Genomic DNA, 18739 nt, shown 5'->3' on the forward strand with positions numbered 1-18739 from the left:
CATTCATCTATTGAAGATACAATAATTGTCTGCTGTGTGTAAACAATGTAAACATAAGATATAGAAATATGACTACAACAACCCTATGTAATTGTGATATCCCAGAGCTTTAGACACATACACAAAACGGTAACGTAAAACATAGCCTCAGCATTTGTATTGTTTCCTGGAGTCTCAAACAATGCGATTAAAGCAAACACCTTATAGCCTACTAAACTTACTAAAGTAGGGTAAACAAAAACATTTTGAAGTGGTAAGTATGCCATGAGTTTTTATTTTATTTAAACAGGCACTGTTGACAAAAATTAAAAAATATTATTAATTTATTGGTATGAACTCCAAAATCAAATGTTCTAACGTGACTGACAGTAATGCATGTGATGTTATTGATATCTGTACAGTTGCACAGTAGTTGTAATATCAATACACTATCATCGTACAGCAATAAATATAGCATGAAAATAAAAGATGCATTTTTGACAAGGTTTAAATTATAAATTCAAATTATTTGTCAATTAAATAGAAATTCAAACTATTTGTTGATGCATTGTAGAATGTAGATATAGTTGTTAGTAATGCAACCAGATAGTTAAGTGTAAGGTGTAAAAAAGGGTTAAACAATTTCACAAATATATTTTGATACATTTACCAATAATCAGAACCTACACTCTACAGTCAAAAATAGCTTTTATCACAAAGCTAGTTAACAGCAAGTAAAAGCTTTGAAGTTCCAGTACCGGCAAAAATCTGTTAGTAATTGTACAATGAAAACTTGGCATTCGATAAGCATTTTGTGCATTTACCAAGATTCTCAGCAAATGATTGGATGTAGTCTTAGATTTACAATGCTAATGTTTATGACTGCATTGGCCCATTCTAAACTGATTTAAGGCACTGGCTTGTGTTTATAAATGACAGCATCAATAAGCTTGTGTTGTGGCTAGCTTTCATGGATTTTGACTGGGATTTCACAAGCTTGAAGCTTTATTTAAAGCTCCGTTTGAGATAAAACTGTCAAGTATTGAGAAAGTGATCCAAAACATTATTGTGATCTTTCAGAATTGTTCTGCTGATTTTCATAAGCAAACAAGTGTTAGTACAACAAATTGAATTAATGTACTTTAGTATGCAGAGACAGCATATATCGCAAACAAGCTTATTGAAGAAATACTTTAACCTTAAAAACAACATATAGAAAGCAAAGATGCTGGTGTGGTGGGCTTGAATCATTCAAGAAAGTTTTCTAAAGTGATTAAAGTTTAAGGCAGTTAGAATTTATCCAGCTTTGGTAGACCTATAGAGTTTACGTAGTCATACCACATACATATAAATAGCCTAAGTAACACTACGGTACCAAGAACTCTCCATGCAGAAATCGAGACATATATTACTGTACAAGAGAAAAGAAAATGAAAATTATATTTTTACTAGTGGGGTATACTAAATTGCAAATAAAACCTCTAAAACTAAACAGCACAAATTAATTGATTTCAGAATTGTAGTGTGTCTGTATAATGTCGGAATGGCCCGTTTCGGTGAGTCCGATTCGGTGAGTCCAATCCCGTAACGAGGGATTTTTTCAATTTTTTTTAAATTATCGGGTACCATAGCCTAATTATCATTGCCGTTTTAGGGTTAGGGGTTGGAGGTTAGGGGTTAGAGGTTAGGAACTCACCGAATCAGACTCACCGAATCGGACTCACCGAATCGGACTCACCGAATCGGACTCACCGAATAGTAGCAGACCCGTATAATGTAGCCTATATCGTCGCAAATAAGCTGAACTATCGTAACTCCAAAAATGCAGTTTTGAGAAAATTGAATTTTAAAGTTCACGCTGCGTTTGCTGTACATTGTTTGATCTTTCTAAAAGTTTTCTAACAAAAAAACTAAAGTAGATAGAGTTACGATGCTTTAACAAAATAAACTGTAGTCTATAAAGATACCAAATCAATCAAAAACGCAATTTTGAAAAATTTGGACTTACGATAGTTCAGCTTATTAACGACGATATCTAGATGACATGATGAGAGCACTGTGAAAACTGAAACTATAACTTCATATCTTTGCAGTAATTAATTATTTAATTTATAGAAAAGCAATTGATGGGAAAATTTCTGTGAGTAGCCTACATTGCCAACAAATTATAAACAAACTAGAAGGAAGCCATCATGTCAAGGGATTAACAAAATTATTTAAACCTGGAAATCTGGACAACCTATCATAAAGCTCATTTCATTAAGCGAATTTCTAATTTCAACATCGCTTTCACACTTTCATCTGAAACTTCTTTATCAATAAGTTTCAACACCTCTTCTTTACTTCTTCCAGAATTTTTATAAGATTTCATCAATGTTTCAGCATATTCAATCCAAACACAGTTTGCACACCCAGACATACAGCACATGCCAATAGGTGGCACTGGAGGTGTCTCTGACTTTGAAGAATATAAAACTAAACTCTTGAAATGTGTGTTGTTAATAATCCTCAAAAAACATGATCGCAAACTTGAAAAATGTGCCATATGAAATGTTATTTTACTCGTGTATAGTGAAATAATCACTCAAAACTTCTTCACCACAGTTAATATCTTTTGTCGCTACAAGCGCAACAGTTCTAATAAAGTTTGTAGAAAAAAGGCCTCCAACATTGACATTGGGGATATATTTCCGCAATTCCAAGGGAAAGTCACTCAATACATTGAACTCTTGATACTGCACATTTGATTTCAAAAATTTGGTTTTGTTGTTAACATATTGACCAACATTCAAAGGAGAGAGTAGATTGTTTGAAAGCCAGGAAACATCACAGCTGTCATATAAACCTATTTTATCTCTACGAGAACAAGATTTATATATCAGCCTAGACAGACCAGTGTTTTTTCCATCAATGTGAAAATGGTCATAACAACGAAAAACAAAGCGATTAGAAATTGACTGAAAAAATATGAAATCAGAGGGAAGATAGACAGTTCCAGGATATAAAGCTACAACTTGTCCTTCTTTTATATGTCCACGAGAAACAAAAACCCCAATTCCAGCTCCTGGTATATCACTTTTTCTTCTTTCTATTTGAAACCCAGCAATTTCTTCTAGTAGTTGATTAAAATGCACGGAAAAAGATGTATCAAAACAAGAAAATATGGAAATTAACTGTTCCGATACTTGCTTGTCTGTGATACTTTTCTTTTTTACCAAAGGAATATTTTTTCCTGGCAGAATATTTGTACTAATCCATGGAACAAAACGATACTTATATGTATTCCATGCCTTTTTACTGGAAGTTACAAATCGCATAAATGATTTATTTTTTAACCACTGCTGTAAAAATGCATAGTAGTATTTAGTTGTTATATGTACAGCTATATTATATATATATTTGGTAGGCTACAAATCACTTGTTTTAGGTTTGAAAGGTTCAAATCATAACAATCCACAGTTGAATCTGGCAAACTACCATAGATAATCGCATAATAATCAGAAAGATAACATCAAGATCTCAATTTCCACACCATAGCCACTTTAGCCTGATCATTTAAGATGACATTTAAATTTAAGATGTAATGGTTATTGCATAATGTACTAAACTGAATAGAATTAAACATAATTATTTGATTAAGCAAAATATTTGATGTTAGATTTAGTGACAGAAGATGGTTGAAGTCAAGACACTTCTTTGCACTAGCTGCCCTAGAATTATTGCAAACATTCAGAGTTCATAACACCAGTGCAGCACATTATATGAAGGAGACTTGAAACAGAGCATGGTGTGCTGGCGATACCAAACACCATAGTTTTATACCTCACCAGGTGGCGCTTTCCCTAGTATGGTCCTTCCCCGGCTGACTTGGGTCAAGCTTAATAGAATTCAAACAGGAGTCGGCCGTTTCTATTCCAATATGTGCAAGTGGGATCTGGCTCTCTTATCGCCCTGCAAGTGCGGCGGGGAGAAATAAACTAACTGACCATATCGTTCTTGAATGCCCCATTTACAAGGAGCCAAATGGAATGCATGGAATAGCAGAACTGGACAAACCGTCACTCACCTGGCTTTCCATCACTTGTCCGCACTCCGCCCCGATAGCTCAGTTGGTTAGCGCGTGACTTCTGGATCAAAGAAGCTTCAAGATCAAGCGGCGCTGGTTCGACTCTCGGGGTGTGCGCTTGAGCAATGCACATTAAGGACTGCTCTCCATTCAGCGGCATCTAATGAATGAAATAATTCCCAGGAAAACACTTCAACAATCGGAAACTTTACTCTATCAATCTCGGTGACCGGGCCTGCATCAGTGATTCAAAGACTCTACAAGTACGTGAAACAGCCAGGATTAAGCTCTGCAAGAAGCTTTCCCAGTCCAAGGATAAAGATTCAATCAATCAATTTAGGAAATCAATCAATCATCACCTGTGCCCTGAAAGGCTCAAAATCATCCATCCAGATCCAACACAACGAAATGACGTCATCGAATGGGCTCAACTATTGTTGAAAGGAAGGGAAAGAATATGAAAATTGGAGGAATTGACAAAGAGAGAAAAATAAACCTTTTATTTTGTCTGTTGCAATAATAGTATGGTACAATTATACACAATACGAATAAAATAATACCATAGCTATCTAAATACCACAACAAACAGGAATACCACAACAAACAACAACACAACAGACATAAATACCACAACAAAGAAACTATTTATGGTTGTGTTTCTACATTATATTCGACGTTGAGTGTTATCTGTTATATAACATTTTTTTGTTTTCCATACAAAATCTATCCAATAGAATGAACCAGTCGCTGCAAACTAACAAATTCTCGTCAATGCAAGCTGAGTATGGTAGCTTGTAGACTAATCTTAGACAAAGTTAGTTACTGGTTATGCAGAGACGATGCAGCATCACCTCTGCATTCGTTGATAACAATACCACAACCTTTCAAGCTCTCATTCGCAAAAGATTATATCAGTTTATAACCCGATGTAACTTGTCTTCCAACCAATGGATTTATGAACTCATGCGAACGGACTGTTATTATCAATCTTTGTATTTGGTTCATTACGACTCAGCTCTTCGGAGTTGAGTATCTGCTTTGTTTCTCCTTTCTAGGCTATGTGTGATTGTGTAATATGGACCATCTTGAGTCTGATGCAAATAAATAAATAAAAAAAATAAATAAATTGGCAAAGATTTTTTTTCACTTCGTTTTCGATTCGAAAAACAAATTGAATGCCTCTCCCCTCCTTGAGAAAATCTTGCGTACGCCACTGACGAGAACAAAACCAACATCAGAAAGAGATGGTAAAAACATAACAGTTTAAGACATGCATATGCTGTAGATTTAGAGGTTGCACGCATTCCGCAGCTTTTTAGCATACACTTCCTAATAATAGTCGAGCACATTTGAGACGTCATATTGTATTTACATGTCATATCTTTGACCTGTAGCCTATAGCGAAGTTGCAAAGTTGGGAATTTTCCCGTCAAATTGGGCTCTTTTTAACCTTGCTTGGCCGGTGTTTTATTTTTCGATTTTGCGGGTATGGCTTTTGGAATCCTTTTAAGTAGCCTACCGGTAGCCTACGTATGTTGTTTCTTAAGCATTGATGTTGGATTTTCATTTACAACAAGCTTTCAAAATATTTGCTTTGTTAGCCACGGTTAATTTTGATTCAACTGCGTTTGAAGCAATGCTTTTAAGGTCAACCTGACTGAAATACTGAGTGCTGAAGGTTGAGACTTATACAGTGTACGATAATCAATTTGTCTGGCATCAGCAGTACGCAGTAGTCACTTTCTTAGACCAGGGTTGGTGAGTTCACTAATCACTGGTCTCTGTCTATGCAACTCCATCCTGTCCAGAGTGATGTCGACCCAGAAAATGTCCCCTTCGTGTCTAATAACATTTTAGGACAGGATACTTCGGTTGTCGCATGGGAAGGCATTGCCTTACTGTAGATGAATGTGTAGGCAATCATACCCATAGACAGAAGCCCTCAATTATATTTTGCAGCTGGTTGGTTGACTGGTTTCGAATTTTTATCCTCGGACTGACAAAGCCTTGATAGGTTATTCCTGGTAGTTTAGCATATTTGTATAGGCTCTTGACGCAGAGCCAGTTGCCGAGATTGGCAGAGTGAAGTTTTCCGATTGTTAAAGTGTTGTTGCCGGGGAATTAGTCTATTCCATTCACTAGGTGCCACTGAACGGAGAGCATAAATGCGTCGCTCAAGCGCACACCACACGAGTCATAAGAGACTCAAAGTCTAGAGACTCAGAGCAAATAACTAATCAACATCAAAAAGCCTGCACAGTTGGCTCGTCCGTCCTCTCAATAAGCAAAATACAGCTTAATATCAAAAAGCTTGCAAATGTGGAAGGCCTGACCAAGTCTAAAATCAACTAATTGTTATCTGAAACCGAGCCGCAGACGACAAATAAAATCCACAACTATGAACGAATGAATGGAATGGTCATTTTATTTTTGTTTGCTTGCAAAACGTACATAAAACAAAATAAAAACGTAGCCTACAGTGTTTTTAAGAATTTTTTAAAAATTTTTAACAATTTTACAAGGAAATTTTGTCTTAAAAAGGAAATTGTTGTTTTTAGCAATATTAAAGAAAATTTTATAAATATTTCCATTCAAAAGTTCTAAAAACGACCGGAATAACGATGATCAGCTGATTTTCGTCGCCACTCGCCATCCGAAACCACCTCTCACTCGGGAGCCACTTTAACAAGGAAAAATTCTGCCACTGCAACTGACTAGAATGCACCGCCAACCAATCATAAGCTACCTTTTCCATGACGTGAAAAAGAGCGAAAAGAAGATGATGCAAAGTAATTCAAGTGATGGATTTTCCGTTAGCTGGTTGGATTAGGCAACCCTTAAAGCAGCCGGCGGCCATCGCGGTCATGGCCGCTAAGTAGTGCTTGAATGACCGCCTGTGCTACCTCCTCCGTCGGCCAAGTTTGGCCGCCGGTTTCTTCTAGCCAATTATCTAATTTCGCAATAGAATGATCGTGGATTAAATGTCTAAAATATGTAGTATCAAAGAGTGACGCAGAATTAGGTCAGCGCATCATAGTCACTACTGTTGTATTGAATATATCCAGCTGCGATCACCAGTGCTGTAAGTCTTGTTTGCAATTCCCGATGTTTATTTTAACAAAGTGTTAATCCGAAGTGCTAATTTACATCGGCTGGCAATATTGTCATTTTTATATCGATTCAATGTTGTCGGACATTGAATCGTTGTTAAAAAAGAGAACTAGGTTAGTTGACATCCGTGGGTAAAACACGTGTCTTCATAGTTGAGAACGCTGTGGGTTAGTGACTTCACACCCTCAATGGTGACATCATAACAGAATAAATGGTCAGGCTTTATGAAAGGCGGTATGCAGTTGAAACAATTTACTGAGCTGCAAGCAGTTAAAACAATTTAGGGTCGTTAGATGGTCCGCAATACCGGATTACAATCCCGATAAAGCATTTAATGCGTGGTACAACGATTCTATTGCAGGACGTCGCCCAGACTTCAACAACGCTATGTGATCATTTTAACATTGTTGCAAGTTTAATGCTATTTACTTGTGCTATCGTTATTGTATTTTGGCCTCCAAGCACGCAGATTTGGCCGCCGAGAAGGAGCTCTCGGTAGGCCACGATGGCTGCCGGAAAAAAACACGAGCTTTAAGGCCTGCTTAGGAGTTAGAGTTAGGGCTAGAAAGTAGTTATTTCATTAATACGGGTTCGATTCCCACCACTGCTATTGCTCTTTTTTCTTCTGTAATTACCAAATAAAGTTCAAAACAAGCATTAACTTTCTGGCTGAGTGCTCGAAAGGTCACAATTGGACGGTAGCCTCTTATAACATGTTCTGATTGGTTGGCGGTTGCATTGTAGTCATTCGCAGTGGCAGAATTTCGACTTGTTAAAGTGGCCACCCTCTCACTCTCCCATTCTTGCCTTTCCGTCACTTGATTTCTATTCTCGCCATTTTGGGAATTGGGTCGTGAGTGCAGTGAGTGAGTTAGTTTTCAGGGTACGAAATGAGGGTACCAAAGTGTTAAGGGTACGAATTAGGTTGCACCCATAATAGAGTTAGCTAGGCTGTGTATACGACATGTATAATTGCACCGTATGGTGTACACAGTCAGACTGAGTCAGTATCATGAATAGGTCTGGTATCCTAAAGTTTTTCATCAGTCTCAGATGATTGTGAAGACGTTACTGACAAGGAGCAAAAAGAGATAGCCTAGCCTTAGGCTATAGAGTTGAACAAGTCAGCGCATCAAAGAAAACCGAACTAAACACAAAAATAAATTTGTTAATCGATGGATAATTCGTTACTGCACATTTACCACCTGTATGTTTTCGGTGTTAGGGATAGGTTAAGGAGTCTGTGTAGAAAAGATGAGAGTGGTAATTGGTAAATGATGTCCAGGACTCCAGGTGGTAAATATCCCAGAACCGACTACTGTAACTGAAAAGCGTTTTTTTTGGCTGGACAGTGAACAAAGGAAGTAAACCATGTTATTGTAAAATATGTGCTGCTTTTTTGTAGCCTACTGTTCTATTAAAACAACATTGCTTCGACATATGGTTGCTACTGAAAAAAATCAAACTAGGCCTAACCTTTGTAATTTATTCAGCAACTTTATGGTATCAGATTGGGTTTGTCAACTAAATCAGCCATGCTACTGCCTGCAAGGTTTTGATTTTTGTAGCAATTTGAATACTGTACCACTTTTTCAATTCACTGATTTTCTGTTCTTTCAGGTTAAAACGTAACTTAGGTGAGATTAAAATAACTTTAAAGTTGTATTGGCACTTTTTTTAACTTAAATAACGTCAAAAATAACCTCGCCTATGAAGGAAATTTTGAAGGACTTCCGTCTGAGAAAAAAGAGATTTTTCAGGATAAAAAAGAAAACTGAAGAGGATTTATCAATTGTCAAAAGTGGAAGCACTGATGGTTCCTTTAACTAGGCTACAGTATATAGTGATGGATGCAACCTAGTTCGTACCCTGAACAGTTCGGACCCTCAGTTCGTACCCTAAAAAGATCGAAAGAAAAAATTAAAAAAAGCGGAAGTCGCTGATCGCAGTTTCCGCAAACATTTTAAAATTTTCCCCCTGAAAAGATCGAGAGAAAGATAGCACAAAGCCGAAGTCGCTGATCGCAGTTTCCGCTAACCTTAACCATAGGCTAATCTATGCTCTAACACTAACCCTCGCTGATCGCAGTTTCCCCAAACATTTTCCGTAGATTCCGCTAACCGCAGTTTCCGCTAACCTTTACCCTATCTCTAACCATAGATTAATCTATGCTCTAACCCTAACCCTCGCTGATCGCAGTTTCCGAAAATATTTTTCCGCAGTTTCCACTAACCTTTACCCTAACTATAGAGCAATTTATGCTCTAACCCTAACCCTCGCTGATCGCAGTTTCCGCAAACATTTTTCAGCAGTTTTGCTAACTGCAGTTTCGGCTAACCCTAACTCTAATCATCGAGTAATCTATGCTCTGCTCTAACCCTCGCTGATCGCAGTTTCGCAAATATTTTTCCGCAGTTCCGCGGATTCCGCTAACCCTAACCCTCGAGTTTGTTTCAGGGTTGCCAGATGGCCTTTTTTTAGGCCAAATTCCAGAAAACTGGCCTTTTTAAATTGCAGTTGGCCTAAAAAAGTTGATGCAAATAAGGCCAGAAAATCTGGCCTTATTTGGCCCTTTTTATGGCTGCAAGTTTTGATCGGTTTAGAAAGTGTTATTTTAAGGAAATTCAATTTCAACTGTAATATAAAAGTATCACTTATCATCACTTAGAGCCTGACCTTTAATCGTTTTAATTTTAATTAGTGAGTAGAAACATAGGTAGAGAGTAGAGAATGTGTTGGCGGTGGACAGGGCGGTTCTATTAAGTTGCACCTGCCGTAAACCGTAAAGTATACACTTGCCTTGTTTGTTAATGTGATGTGTTTGCATTCCAGTTGTGCAATCTTGTTGTATTTTTTTTGTTGCTAAATAATTTCAAAACCGAGTATTAGTTTTAGTTCTTATGACATCTTAAACGTATTGATTTCGTACTGGGTTGGTCTGTGAATAAGTTTATTATAAAAGCCTACGACAACACATTTCACTGATTGTTGAACACTCCACGTTTACTTCTGATCCGGTTTGCAATACGCAAAATGCTACAGAACGACAGGGAATCTTTGCTTTTGTTTATTTTTGATTTTTTAGATTCGTGGTTTTAAACTTCTATACATGAAATAAGTTTTGATGTGAGTGAAGGCTATATTTTATATTGTTATTGCGAAATTAAATTTTATACATTCTTTAGTTGATACAAACAGTGTTTTATTTTAATATTTCTTCTGTAGTCATGTATAGCACTGAAAATAGTTTCCAATCCTGTAGTTGTAGACATCCCTGGTACATATACTCCATAAGACAAATTCATGCTTATTGCTTAGCTAGATGTTCCGAATAGCACTGTTCATGAATTGAAGTAATAATGGTTTCTAGTTTATCTGCTACTACAGTAATTTTTCATTAATCAAATTATGCAAACGAACCGGTCATTATGCTCTGACAGTGCTACATTATTATCTGTCATATTTGATCGTAAAATGGCATTTTCAAAAAATTATTTCAATTAAGTTGTTAGCGTTTATTTAGCCTTAGAAGTAAATTAAAAATTTGGCCTTTTATTGGCCTTATTTTATAATGGATTTGGCCTTACTATAGCTTGAGTATCTGGCAACCCTGGTTTGTTTGCGGAAACTCCGATCAGCGACTTCGGCTTTGTGCTATTAAACTGCGATCAGCGACTTCGGCTTTTTTAATTTTTTCTCTCGATCTTGTCAGGGTCAGGGTTGCCAGATGGCCTTTTTTTAGGCCAAATTCCAGAAAACTGGCCTTTTTAAATTGTAGTTGGCCTAAAAAAATTGATGCAAATAAGGCCAGAAAATTTGGCCTTATTTGGCCCTTTTTATGGCTGCAAATTTTGACCGGTTTAAAAAGTATTGTTTAAAGGAAATTCAATTTCAATTGTAATATAAAAGTATCACATCATCACTTAGAGCCTGACCTATATTCGTTTTAATTTTAATTAGTGAGTAGAGACATAGGTAGAGAGTAGAGAATGTGTTAGCGGTGGACAGGGCGGTTCTATTAAGTTGAACCTGGTTTCGGGACGATTGCCAAGTAGCCTAATTATTGAAGTCTTTTAGTTTAGTCAGTACATAGTACCAGCAGCATAGTAAGGCGAAAGTATCTGATTCTGTAAACCATCTAAAAACTTCATAGACCTGCTGATTATAGGCTAATAATAAAAAAAAAACAATTTCATCAGAAATAGTTATATTTAAATCATTTTTTTTTTAAGTTAAGGTACAGCCCATGCAAGTATTAAAAATGAGTAGTAAATTTTTCATTAATCAAATTATGCAAACGAACCGGTCATTATGCTCTGACAGTGCTAAATTATGATCTCTCATATTTGATCGTAAAATAGCATTTTCAAAAAATTATTTTAATTAGGCTGTTAGCGTTTATTTAGCCTAAGAAGTAAATAAAAAATTTGGCCTTTTTCTGGCCTTAATTTATAATGGATTTGGCCTTACTATAGCTTGAGTATCTGGCAACCCTGGTCAGGGTACGAACTGAGGGTCCGAACTGTTCAGGGTACGAACTAGGTTGCACCCTATAGTGATAGGGTGGGCTAAAAAACACTTATTTTTGAATTTCAAAAAAAAGGTGTTCTAAAAAGCTGCCAAATCGACCTAGAAATCATTTCCCAAAATTTTAAGGGGTGGCCCCCTCAATCGGCCGTGCCACCCAGCCCAAAAGGTCAAATCGCCATATCTCGAAAACTACTTGGGCTGGAAGGGTCAAACAAAGCTCAAATGAAGCAGAAACACAAAGTTTCTATCTGTCCTAAGAGATGTTTTTCTCATAGTAGCACTACAAATTATGTTATTTCAAAAAAACGCTTTTTATGGTAAACTTGAGGGGCAAAATCACAGAAACTGTAAATTATTAAGTATATCAGTACTGCGGAATTGATTCCTGTGCCGATTCAGAGCAGAGCAGAAATACGACATAATGAGGAAAAGTTCTTTGAACTCGTTAATGGGGTGTACATCGATGCCAGAAGGGATGCCACACTCTCACTTCTTGAAGCAGATAATGGCAGGCACTATCAAGCCACTGTCTTGGAAGAACATTATGTAGTTGTTGGTGAACCAGGCTGGTTTTACTTAACACCTGAAAATGGATAAGGAAAAGCTATTGTAAATTGTGTATATGAAGCTATGGAAGGCACTGCATTGAAAACAAAACTTGCAATGGTAGGAACAGATGGCACTCCTGCAATGACTGGACCCCATTCTGGATACATAAGATGCCTGGAAGTACTTTTTAAGAGACCTTTGCAGTGGTCTGTGTGCCTTTTACATGCAAATGAACTCCCTCTGCGCCATGTCTTTGCAACTCTCGATGGCATTACCAATAGTCCAGATAGTTTTACTGGGCCTATTGGAAAATGGAAAAGCCATTGACTCTTGTGTTTCCGATTGGCCTGTGGTCACTTTTTCTTCTATTCTCAACCAAAACTTTTCGTTTTTGCCAAACGATGTTGTTTACAATCTGCAGATCAAAATTACGCTTACAGATTTTGTTTAGCAGTGATGGTTGGATCTGTTGCCATAGACTTGAAGCTGATCGAGGTTGGTCCAATTGTGCACTCAAGGTGGCTAACTCTGGCTTGTCGCATCCCACGTTTTTATACTGCAACAGAAAATCCCTCAACCAATTTGGTGTTGCTAGCAAAATTTTGCATGCTGATGTATTTTCCATCATGGTTTGAACTATAGCAAAATTACACATGGATCAGAAAACTTCTATAATATGCTACAAAGGATCATAAAATTTCCAAACAAAAAATTGCTGATATTGCCTTTGAAGCTGTGCAAAGAAATGGCTTTTTTGCGGGAGCAAGTCTTTTAGGCGCTGACAGTTAGGCGCTGGTCTAATAGGCGCGCACACTGTGGCGTCTGGATATTTAGGTGCGGAGCACTGTGGCGCCCGTTCATTTAGGTGCTATTCCTAGTAAAGTCTGTAGATTGTATTAGCTTGGCAGCTTGCCAGAAAATTATATCATGGCTTCAGTGAGTGAAGCTGCTAAAACCGGCAATGCTTTTCCAGGCCTCGAAATTCGTTTTTGTTGACGGCGGACAAACGTGTCCGGTCTGAGCACCTATTTCGGCGGACAAATCAAGTCTCACGGCGGACACACCAGTTTTAACATCGATCGTCATGTTTAATCAATTTATTTTGATAATTCTTCGCCATTTGAGAACTATAGCTACAGTTTGGAAGGCTTTTTAAAATTTCAGCGAAGTCACTCTGAAAGGCTTTCATCAGACCAACGACGTGCGCTTGATGAGTCAAAGCGCCGTGTAGCTGCATAATACGCCGCATAACTGATTAACTTTCACCGAACGAGGTCGTACGGCTTCTTGCGTCACAATGCTCTGGACACGAGTCGGAAAACTCCCACACTAACTCTACTATTTTCTGCTGTGCAAAGTTTCACTAGGCTTCTTTCTTTAGGTTTATTTTTACGTGTCATGTGAGCGAAAGTGTTAAAGAGCGAGTAGGTTCATTGCCTTCATTCTCACTTCTACAATTTTCCCTGCGTTTTTTCTTACAGTAATACCAAAAGTTAACAATTTTTTTTGCATCTTGCTGTAATAGCCTACTCGTGTAATCTAATTTTGTAACCAAGCTTGCCTTATCAATATTACTCAGAGATCAAAGCCAGACATTGTGACGTAAGACTTGAACTAAGTTTCGCGTTATTAGTGTAAATGTACGGTACTCCCATCGATTCTTAGCGAAGAATTCACCTTTGTTACGCTGATTCAATGTAATCCATCGTTGAAGCAACGTAAAAATGGAAGGTTTTCCTTGAACGGAAGCTAAGGGATACAATATTAACATTTTCTAGATGCGCGCTACCGCGCTAGAATGCGCGGGAAATTATATTCTCGCAATAATTGTTCGTGCTGTGCAATGACGATTTGTATCGCTAGTTCCTGTGTTATTTCTCGGCGGACAAATATGACCGATCTAGATGGTACTTCCCGCGGACATCACATGCTGTGACGGCGGACATGTCCGCGGTGTCCGCCGTGAATTTCGAGGCCTGCTTTTCACACAAAATGTTACATTGAACAGAAAAATATATTGTTGTTTTATTGATTTATTATTGTTTTATTTGTTGTTAGTCCAGGTTTGCTTTGGTGAAAGCTTTATCAATAAATTATATTGAAGCTTCCGAACATTATTGAGTTCATTTTTAGTTAACTCTTTCGCGACCACGGACGTATACACACGTCTTGGGATTTTTGCCATGATGACCAAGGAAGTATCCCTACGTCCAAGGTTAAAAGGTAGCCTATTTCAAGCAAAAAAATAATGTAAATGATGGCAGATCCATAGTCTTTGCCTGTCCTTTTTTGGCTAATTAAAAAAAAATATTTTGGCGGTGCAGTTATCAGATGAGGACTTCTTAAAGATGTGGACACAGTGGATTTTTTTTCTTTCACTCATTGGAATTGGCAGTCAAAACTGGCTAGGCAACCCCTTACTTTGGAATTTCTCGATCAAAAAGACTGTAGGCTAAATTACGTAAACTTTTTGCTTAAAATTTTCCAAATTTCTCCATAATCATTCTGCTGTACTTCCTAAAGCATTGCGCGCAGAAACGAAGTAAATTTTTTCTCATGTGCAGAATTGTTTTGGCATTCGATTAAACTACATATATTTTCATATTATTGTATCATGCTTGGGTAGTAAAAATTATAATGAAGTACACTTTTCTGCCAATTTTTAATTTTTTAAAAAATTAGAAAAAATACCTTTTGGAAAATTGCTAGTTGTACATAGAATGTTTTAAATTTTATTGCAAAGCTTTGCATCTTCGGATAGCTGAAGATGTATGCTTTCATTTGATGTCAAGATTGTGCGTCTACGTCGATCACATGACATGTTTTTACCACGTAAATACAACAGATTTGTGTGAAAAATGTCTGGTAATTTAGATTAAATATAAATTACTTCTGTTCGGGATGGATTGGCCATGTGACGAGAACGCGTAAGACGCTCTACTACTGTTCACACGAATACATTTCTACAGGGCATATAGGCTACACCTTGGCTACAAGTTGCAAGCATAATGGTGAGACTTCGCTCGTTATTAAACCTAGTCCGGATTTTGACGGAAAACTAAGTTACTCTTCACTCAAGCCTACCGCCCGCTTGAGAACAGCCTACGGTACATTTTTTACTGATGTTTAGTTATTATTTGACCTAACTAAAAGTGAACTCATTCTCATACATTTTCGGAAACTTGAATAATTTATTGATAAAGCTTTCGCCGGCGCAAACCTGGACTAACAACAAATAAATGCTGAACACGCGCATTAAAAAAAACAACATATTTTTCTGTTCAATATAACATTTTATGTGAAAATCATTGCCGGTTTAAGCAGCTTCACTCACGGAAGCCATAACATATTTTTCTGTTCAATATAACATTTTGTGTGAAAAACATTTCCGGTTCAAGCAGCTTCACCCATATATTTTTCTGTGTAATATAACATTTTGTGTGAAAAGGCATTGCCAGTTTAGGCAACTTCACTCACTGAAGCCATGACCAACAACGCACACGCATTAACAAAACAATATATTTTCCTGTTCAATATAATATTTTGTGTGAAAAGCATTGCCCTACGCCCCTACCTGCCAAGCTGATACAATCTACAGACTTTACTAGGAATAGCACCTAAATGAACGGGCGCCACAGTGCTCCGCACCTAAATATCCAGACGCCACAGTGTGCGCGCCTATTAGACCAGCGCCTAACTGTCAGCGCCTAAAAGACGTGGACCCTTTTTTGCACATCCTGAACAAGTTTATTTTGGGGATGCTTGGACACGAGGATGAAAGTGTAGCGATCCATTATTTCATCATGTAAGTTTCCCTTTCTTTTACTAAAGTGAGCTACTTTAACTTAGATTTATTTCCTAGTGTTTCTGTAACTTTCCATGGAATCTGCTCCCGAAGTCAATAAGAAAAAGGGGACTGACAATAAAATGGTTTGTTCGTCCTTTGACGAGAGCTCAGATCTAAACACACAGTCAGACCAGCGCAGCTGAGAAAAACATTAAATTGATTGTTTAGTTAAAAATGTAATAATTCGTAATAACGTTTCCTTGTTTTACAATTTCACTATTCTGTAATGTTTAAATTCAATTTGTGTATAGACCTACAATATTATATGAACACCTTCTGATAACTCAAAATTATAATTCGAATAACAATAATTGTGTGGAAATTATTTCATGGAGTCAGATAGCCAAGCTAGATAAATTAGATAGATAGAAATTTCATCAAGCAGTCAGACAGCCATAAATATAAACAAACCATTCTTATACGTTAAATATAACCTTAATAAAATTATAACCACATTTTGAGTTATAATTTTGAACAAACCATTTTATTGTCAGTCCCCTTTTTCTTATTGACTTCGGGAGCAGATTCCATGGAAAGTTACAGAAACACTAGGAAATAAATCTAAGTTAAAGTAGCTCACTTTAGTAAAAGAAAGGGAAACTTACATGATGAAATAATGGATCGCTACAAAAGTATCCGCAGGCAAGCTGTAAACAAAGTGTTGTCCCTGCGTGGAAGGATCCCTGAATTCAAATTAGGCAACCACAACTTTGAAGGAGGGTTTCTGGAACTAGAAGATCAAGACAGGCAGAGCCAGAGGGCAACAAGTTCAGTTCGTAAGTTTTTAATTCTGAAAATCAATGTGAAAGCAAAGGCATTTCACAAAATGGTGAACCTGGATTTTCCTGGCCTACAAGAACCTCCTCTAACAAAGACATCTCAGTAATAGTGAAATTGAACAAATCAGACAAAGTCCATTGCAACTTGAACATCCTTGCCATAACCAAACTGTGGAAAGACATGTCAAACTTGTATCTGAAGCATCCAGTTCAGTTGCAACATTTGAAAGAAGGGATGGGATGATACGACAAAGAATCCGTTCATGAAAACTGATGAAAATGTTTGACAAAAAAAAAACAATTCACCATGTGATTAACAACAGATTGAATAATATTTATCTATTGTATATAATGGATATGTGATGCAGGATTGAAATGTGCTGATGCAAGGTGCAGTTAAATGCGGTTCATACAACATGCATAGGCCCATGAGTTGGGATGCATGCAATTAAGTAGTCAATGTGTCCCATAAATTATTGACGGCTATCAAAAGTGAACCTACCAATTTCAGAGAAAAACGGAAATGTATATTATGCTATGTTTTCTTGCTAATTTGTATCCAATTTGCTCACTAGTTGTAGAAAGTATGATATATTATAGTCGATATTGTTGTTCCCCATTACTCATAATTTGATGATAGCAATAATCATGTCAAATCACTCGACTTTGCAAGTACGTAACTGAAAAGGCAATGCTGGATTAATTGTATAATTGATGACTTTGTACTTGTAACACATTACAGGAGAAAATAACTGCTTCAAATTCTATGTTGTTTTTGCATGCTTTGCAAAATATTATATTATACATTACATGTCAAGTAAAACCATTAAATGTTATATATATTATATATATACATAAACTGAACTATTAACTCTACAAAAAGAGTGCTCAATACCAAACACATGGCCAAGCAGAGAAATATAATCAAATAAAATTACTAGCATATACCAAAAACCGTAACAGCCAGTTTCACCCTGTGATGGGATCTTCAGATAGTTCTTGAATAAAAACCATATGAATCCTATCATAGGATGAAACAGGCTGTAAAGGTTTTTTGGATATTACTATTACTAGTGATTTTATTCGAATGTTATACAATATACGTATATATGTTTTTGCTACATTCCAGACCGAATGCGTCACCAAAGTGAAAATTTTTACATTTTTTCCAAGACTTAAACCACTCGTTTTAGTAAAATATGTGTTTTTTCTAAATATCTCAATTTTTAGTGCAACTATACTAAAAAGTTCTCTTGGAACAGATAGAAACTTTATGTTTCTGCTTCTTTTGAGCTTGGTTTCACCCTTCCAGCCCAAGTAGTTTTCGAGATATGGCGATTTGACCTTTTGGGCTGGGTGGCACGGCCGATTGAGGGGGCCACCCCCCAAAATTTTGGGAAGTGATTTCTAGGTCGATTTGGCAGCTTTTTAGAACACCTTTTTTTTGAAATTCAAAAATAAGTGTTTTTCAGCCCACCCTAATATAGTGACAAATGCAACAGTATATAGTGACGAATGCAACCTATTCCGTCCCCTAAAAACTTAGACCCTGAAAGAGATTGAAATAAAAAAATAGAACAAAGGTTATTAATCATTGAATTTTTATGGGCCACCACAAAATAAGTGACTCCCCTAACCCGAAAGTGAGGTTAGGTTTATCATTACTATTATTTCAAGATACTTAGCATGGTCAATTGTTTCGGAAAATTCGGCAACGGTAACTCCAATCAGCGACTTGGGCTCTGTTGTACTTTTTTCTTGATCTGTTCAGGGGACGGAATAAGTTTCACCCTATTGTGACTTAGTCACTGTGTCATTAAAAATCCATGTGATACTTTTTACTATTCTTACAGATTTAAAGACTTTAAAAACGTTACT

At 36.9% G+C, this 18739-nt stretch overlaps 1 protein-coding gene across 1 annotated transcript; it reads right to left on the reverse strand.

Annotated features, from left to right (window-relative positions):
* Window positions 1-2269: 2269 nt before the first annotated feature.
* LOC145782770 (SET domain-containing protein 9-like) lies at window positions 2270-3312 on the reverse strand. Its single transcript, XM_082594531.1, has one exon. It carries the CDS (start codon window positions 3294-3296, stop codon window positions 2538-2540), a length of 759 nt encoding a protein of 252 aa, XP_082450657.1. The 5' UTR covers window positions 3297-3312; the 3' UTR covers window positions 2270-2537.
* Between the last annotated feature and the right edge of the window lie 15427 nt (window positions 3313-18739).

The sequence above is a fragment of the Aplidium turbinatum genome, chromosome 14, assembly GCF_918807975.1.
Source record: "Aplidium turbinatum chromosome 14, kaAplTurb1.1, whole genome shotgun sequence".
NCBI lineage: Eukaryota > Metazoa > Chordata > Ascidiacea > Aplousobranchia > Polyclinidae > Aplidium > Aplidium turbinatum.

Coding starts and splice junctions, on each gene's coding strand:
- LOC145782770 (XM_082594531.1), bottom strand. CDS start 3,296: ATGCGATTTGTAACTTCCAGTAAAAAGGCATGGAATACATATAAGTAT.